The sequence below is a fragment of the Apis dorsata genome, unplaced genomic scaffold, assembly GCF_000469605.1.
Source record: "Apis dorsata unplaced genomic scaffold, Apis dorsata 1.3 scaffold_1001, whole genome shotgun sequence".
NCBI classification, from domain to species: domain Eukaryota; kingdom Metazoa; phylum Arthropoda; class Insecta; order Hymenoptera; family Apidae; genus Apis; species Apis dorsata.
The window spans coordinates 50,712-58,230 of NW_006264102.1; the positions used below are offsets into that span (position 1 = coordinate 50,712).

The 7,519-nt window shown below is 17.6% G+C and overlaps 1 protein-coding gene across 1 annotated transcript in view; it reads right to left on the reverse strand.

The window, feature by feature from the left end:
• The window catches only part of LOC102680276 (CCA tRNA nucleotidyltransferase 1, mitochondrial), a 3,432-nt gene extending 1,538 nt beyond the window's left edge, over nucleotides 1-1,894 (reverse strand). Inside the window, exons 1-5 of the mRNA XM_006624222.2 lie at nucleotides 1,712-1,894; nucleotides 1,178-1,487; nucleotides 812-1,088; nucleotides 494-688; nucleotides 58-417 (exon numbers count right to left, since the gene is read on the reverse strand). Of these exons, the coding sequence (XP_006624285.1) occupies nucleotides 58-417; nucleotides 494-688; nucleotides 812-1,088; nucleotides 1,178-1,487; nucleotides 1,712-1,765 (1,196 nt within the window). The 5' untranslated portion in view covers nucleotides 1,766-1,894. The remainder of the gene's footprint in view (nucleotides 1-57; nucleotides 418-493; nucleotides 689-811; nucleotides 1,089-1,177; nucleotides 1,488-1,711) is intronic.
• Between the last annotated feature and the right edge of the window lie 5,625 nt (nucleotides 1,895-7,519).

Consider the following 7,519-nt stretch of genomic DNA (forward strand, 5'->3'; position numbering starts at 1 on the left):
AAAATTTTAATATATTTTAACATATTGTAATTTATTTTATTTTAATTTGTACTATACCTTGGTATTATTATTTTTTCTATGTCTTCAGCAAGATTAAAATATTTTTTACATTTTAATAATTCACAAATATAATTTCTTGTATTAACAATATTTCCTTTTGAATGAACAAGTATGCTTTTATAAAATTTCAGAAGATCTACTGATGGTTTATCTTCCCAATATCTAATTAAAAATAATGCCAAATCTCTATCATATGCAGATAATTTTAATCTATTATGAAGTTGAAATACTTCATTTTCATCTTTTAACATTAGAGCAAGAAAAGTAATTGGTTGCAAAGAAATATTATTTTTTTTACATATATCATAAACATTTTTAAAATTTTCTATATTTGGATTTTCTGGAAATCCAACATATCTGAAAATATAGATTATATGCATATTATTAAACATGATTATATATTTTATATGATATTTTTTGATACCTTGATTACCTTGCAATATTACATTTCAACATTTTTAAAGTTAATTCTTTAGCATAATTTCCAGAAAGAATTTTTGACCATTCACTCCAGATTCTTTCTCCAGATATTCCTTGTAATCCATGTATATTTTCTTTTATTGCTATTATAGTTGATTCATCATGTACATCTGGTTGTTCTGCAATTCTTCCATAAAATCGAAAATACCTATATAATATGTAAATTTGAAGAAATTAGACAAAAAATTTATATAATATAGAATCAGCATTAATGTATCTAATTTAAAAAGATATATGTCATTATTTATGTGAAAAAATAATGAAAAAATACCTTAAAATTCGAAGATAATCTTCTTTAATTCTATACGATGGATTTCCAACAAAAACAACTCTTCTTTTTTGTAAATCATCATAGCCAAAAAAATAATCATATATTTTTCCTTCAAAGTCAAGAAACATGGAATTTATTGTAAGATCTCTACGAAGAGCATCTAATTTCCAATCTTTTGTAAATTTAACTTTTGCATATCTACCATCAGTATGCGTGTCAATTCTAAGTGTAGTTATTTCAAAATTTTGTTTATCATTTATTCTTGCTGTAATTGTTCCTAAAGTTTAAGCGAAAGAATGTAATTTTATGATAATAAAATTTTTATTGTAATAAAAAATATTAATATATATATATATATCAATGTACCATGTTTTTCTCCTCTATTATTAATCATTCTAATATTTTCTTTAACAAACATAGTTTTCATTTCCTCTGGAGTAGCATCTGTTGCAAAGTCTAAATCTAATGGTTTTATATCCATTAAAATATCTCTAACAGCACCACCAGCAATTTTTAATTCATAATTATACTTTTTAAATAACTGAGCCAAGATATTAAGTTCTGGTGTAAATATGGAATGAAATAATGGATTATCTAGTTTTTTAATTACAGGATTAGACCTGTTTAATGGAATTAGTTCATCCTTCATGATAATTGATTGCCAAGTTCTATGTACCTTTTCAAAATTTTAATTTTATTTATGTTATAATAATAATAATATTATTATTATAATTTAATAATAATAAATATATATAAATTTACATAATAAAATATTTATTATATTTATTATATATTTTTAATAAAATATATTTTTTTAAAACATTTATACGAAATTTATTTTAAGAACTTAACCTTAATTTCTTAACTTACTAGAAATATGTATTTTTTAAGTATATTCCCTTGAGAAAGATGATGAGAAAAAACGTAATTTACACGAGAAAAAATCATAAACATTACTTAAAATTTCAAAAATATTTCCTAAAATTTTATATTATAAAATAATCTTGTTTTTAACAATATTATTATATATCATACTACTTTGCTTGTAATTACTTAATCAGGTTATGCTATATTGATCTTCAGTTTTATTATAAAATATATAATAATATAATTTATAATAAATTATAAATATTATACAAAACTACATAATAAACAAATTTATAATAAAATTATCTTTCTCAAATATTTTGTTCTTTTTAATTTTTTTGATTTTTTTATAATATAAAAAATTTATACTTGTTCTAAATGAAAAATTATTTTGCATAATTTTATAAGTAAATTGATAAGCACTATTATCATAATTTCTCTAATTTATTTTATTATATTTTTTATATGATAATATAAGAATGAAATATTGTAACATTATTATTATTTATATTATAAATATAATGTCTCATCTGAAATCATGAAGAGATTGATTTTATATGTAAAAATAAATTGTAAAAAAGAAAAAAAAATGTTTTTTCATTTAAAGTTTTATTTTCAATGTTTCAAGTTTTGTTATGAATTAAATTAAATATAAAAAATTTTCAAGTATAAATGAAATATGCAGATTATATTTATTAGCTATTAAATATGATATATATAAATATAATGAACCATTGATAAATAATTTTATATATGAAAATAAACAAAAAATATAAAATAAATTTTTTTCATTTAAAAATTATTTTCGGAAAAAATTGAATTTAAAAATTCGTTAACTCCTTGATCGTAAATGTCCAATCTCAATTTTCTCAAAAACAAGGATATAAATAATAAAATATTCTACATTTTTTATTTATTTTCAGAAGAATTTAATGCTTAGCAATGACATTTATATCTATTCTATTCATAGATATATTTCATTTTTATTGAAAACTATATAATTTCTGAAAAATTTTCAATTTAATTTATTTGAAAATAAAATCTAAAAATATTAATCTTTTTTTTCAACTTATTTTACAGTAGAACTTTGCTAGTAATTAGCATAAGAAATGAAATCGAAGATGCATACAAAAATCAAAATATGTATAACGAAACAGATAATTAATCATACAATTTGTTTCTATATTTTCTTCGTATTTTCTTACTATTTAAATCATCACTAAAATTTTGAAACTTTATCAAAATCGCCAAAATACAATGAACAAAAATTTTATGCAATAAACAAGAAGCAAAATTTTATTGTAAAATCTATTGTTTGCATTATAATTTCAGATCTTGTAATTATTTATATTGTAATATTATTTAAATTTATATCATATTTTTAATGATTTAAAATATTTTAATGAATAAAAATAATTTTTTATAATTGCTACATTTAATATCAATAATGAATTAACATTTGTTCTATTATATTTTTTATTTAATTTTAAAATAATTTAAAAATATATATCATAAAAATTAAAAATATTTTAAAATAGAAAAAATTAAAAAAGTTTTTAATGAAAAATATTTAAATAAAAAATTCTACATTTTTGATAATATTAAATTCTTTATTTCTCCCTTCATTGTATATACATCATTATTTAGTACAAAAGTTTCACATATACACGGACATTTTCGCTAATATTCACACTTGATGTCATAAATTTTATTTTTATTTATATTTATTCAATTTTTGAATATTATTAATTGTTAAGTGATTTTAATTTGTCATCTAATTTCTTTCGCATCTAATTTCTGAGTTGAAAGGATAAAAAGTATAAAAATTTAATAATTTAAAGATATCATTCGATTCTTTAACAGTTAATACGTATTTTAATGTTAATTTTTATTCTATTTATAGAATAGCATTTTTTAGCATTTTTATTCATTTTTTATTAAGTATATTATAATGAGTTTATGATCATTATCATCTGTGAATATTTTCTGGAGCTTTTATATAATTATATATTTTTCCTGAGATATTTGAAATAACGCCCCTTAACTATTATTATTCTAGATAAATGATGAATGTTTTGAATTAAAATTCAATTTTAATTTAAAAAAATTGGACATTACTATTGTGAAATTTTTGTTTTATATATATATACACATATTAGTGATTAATCATTTAAATGTGATAAATTAAGTACATTTCTTGTTTATTTCAATTTTGTATTACATTTACAAATAAATTCAAGTATCATATATATTACATGAAATTAAATTCACAGGACTCATATTCCGAATATCCCCGATACTCAAAACATGTTATAACTAAATTCATTTGATTTGAGAATGTATCTCCTCAATCCAGATATATTTGAATATTTAAATTTAAGTGCTCGAATTTAGATTCAAGTAATAATAAGAATTCTAATCTATACATATGTATATATTATGGTACATATAAATATATTATACAAAATATTTTAAAATTCAAGACTTAACTAATTTTGAAGTAATTTTTCAAATTATTTTTCTTTTGCGAAAATTTTTGACTTTATTAACAAGTTATTAATAAAATATTAATCAACTGATACATATTTCGATTATTTATTTGATATACGTTGCTTCAACTAATTGTTTGAACTTAGCGACTCTCTGGCAATACATACATGATGCTATCATTATGGTAACAAATCTACACGTTTTGTAATTGACTAATATTTCAATAACTCATTAACAAAGCCGAAATGAAAATTTTCATAAAAGAATTACCTCAAGAATTATAATTAAGTTAAGCCTTATCAATTAACTTCTAGGATACATTATAAAATCAAAATATGATACTAAATTAACAAAATGATACTAATTTAAATTATTTTTCAAATAATAGATTTAAATAAATCTAAATACAATTGTTAAATATTTCAATTAATAAATTTTAATATTATATGTATGTAAGAATTAAATACGCGCGAAAATGATAATAAATTCTTATCCAAAAATGTTTTTGTTATAATTTAGCTGAATACTTAGATGAATATTTAGCTGTATGAATATGAATTATTCATAAATATTTTAAATAATTAAATAGATGAAAATAGATAATGCTCCAAATAATAATCACAGATAAATTGATTGAGTATAAAAGTTTCATCACTACTATTATAGTAGTATTATCAATATTACATTTTTAAATATGATACTTCAACATAAATTCTAGAAAATAAATTATTTTTCGATTTTTTTTAATTCTTTTGAAAAAATTAGAAATAGATAAATACAATAAGATCTAAATAATATTTTTATAAGATATTTTTTTAAAAATATTCATCTTTTTTTTAACATTGTTTCATTATTTAAAAGTTTAAAAGAATCGAACATTATCCAATCACTTTTTGAGAAAAATGTTTGATTATAATTGGCTAAAAATATTAGCCAATTGAATATTGAGCAGTACCTTTTGAAATTTTTTTCATAATAGGAGACAAAATCTATATTTCCTTAAGACTAATTTCCACTCGTTCTATTTCTTTCATTCCCACATATAGTTTATAGCTATACAACATTAGAGTTGGACAATTTTTATTCGAATAATAATAATTCAATAAAAACACTTAAATAAAATATTATATTTATAATTTTTATTTTTTATATATTATATTCAAATATTTCTTTTTCTTTTTGATTAATTTTGCAAATAAATGCAGCCTTTATTTGAATCAATATTTTTTAAATATTTTACTCATCAAAATTTATCAAAATTATTAATTTATATAATTATTAATTTAAATTTTTCAATTATTATTAATCAAAATTTATTATTTTATTTTTTCATTATTTATTTTTTATGTTAATTAGTAGATTTTATAAATAAATTTTTGATAATGAATTTAATTTTATATCTATTTCACTTTTCATTTTTTAATATTCTATATTAAAATTTAATATCAAATTAATTTTATTTTAACTTTACATTAGTTTTGATATAAATAATTAAAATATTTTTAAATAAAATAAAAAAGTTGGCTGCATATTTATTCGAATAAATTTCATCCATTTAAGTAGATTTAAAAATAAATAGAAAATAATTCTAATTAAAATTCCCTTAAACATTACTTACATATTAATAATACATATAATAGTATTATTAATAATATAATAATAAACATAATGGTAATAACAATAATCATAGTAATGATAATAATAATTTATTCGAATAATGTCCAACTCTGTATTAAGAATCAAATTACAATATGTACGTGGCATTTAAGCATTTTTACATGTATATTAAGGAATATAAAAATGAGAGTCTCTGCGGAAAAACCAAAAATATAATTTGTGATATATTTTATATTATTTGATGTAAGTATCACAAATATTAATGTACAGTTTCTATTAAATAATAAAAATTAATATTTAATTATTTGAATAAATAATTATTATAGTGTTATGTTTGCAGTAGATATATGTGTAATATATAAATAATTATTTTAAGACCAAGATTAATGTTATTATTAATATTTTTTATAATAGCATAAATATTTATATAAAATTTGTATATTTTTTTTTATTTTTGTAAAGCTTTATCTGTACAAATTTTAATTATAAATTGATTTTTACAATATACTGCAAACTTTAATAAAAATTTAAATGATTTTCTTCTTTAATATATTTTAAGTAATACATTAAAAATGAATGTAAATAATAGCAAATTCGTAAAATTTATGATATGAAGTAAAGAAAAGAAAATAAATATATATTTAATGATTTAGATTGTCAATTGCAATTGTATTTATTTAAAACATTTATAATTCAATTAATGATATGAAAAATGTGAATGTAAATTCACTTTTTTTGCATTTTATTTATTTTTCTTGTTGATTAATTATAATTAATTTTAAAGTTTTTGAAAATTTAAATATATAAAGAATACAAATTAATTTTATAAATAAATATTCAAATTCAATATGTAAATTATAATGAATTTTATATATATGAAGAATTGAATTTTCTTAAAATTAAATAGGAATTGAATTTAATATTATATAAATAATGGATTTTCCGTAGAGACAATTAAATTCCCTGAAACAAGGTCTTATTTATATAAATAATAAATGGTATCTTAAAAGTTAATCGATCAATCAATCAAATAATCAATCGATCAATTAATGAATTAATTACGTATTTACAGAGAATACATACATCGCATCGAAGAGGAGACTAGCTGTCTCAAAGTTAACTCACCATTCATCGAGAACGACAATATCTGAACTATAAAATTGAAGGGAATTGAATAGACACCTAGTTGACTCGTGATCAACTCCACAAAATTTTTCTATAAATGAATTTAAATTTATTTAAATTAATTTTTATTACTATATTATAATTTAATGAAAATAAAATAACTAAACTAACTAAATAAAATAAAAATAAATATATTTTAAAATAAAATTTTTTCTACTCTTATTTTAATTAAATATAAAATAATATAGAAGTACTGATAATTATTTATGAAGTAGACAATTTCATTGATTTTTATAATTTTAAAATATTTTTCAAAATGAAAATTTTGAACAACTTTTTCCTATACATATAAATTTAGTTTTTAAAATATTTTTAAAAGTTTTTGATATTAAGTATATTTAAATTTTACATTAATTTATTTCATTGAATTCTATTTATAAGTCAATCAATTATAAAGTTTATCTATTTCTCAAAAAATCATTATAGAAAATAATTTAAAGAAAATAAACAATAAATTTGAATAATATTATTATTATATTCACTCATTAATATATTGTAATATTATAATATTAATTATTTTATAATAAAATAATTATTAATAATTAAATA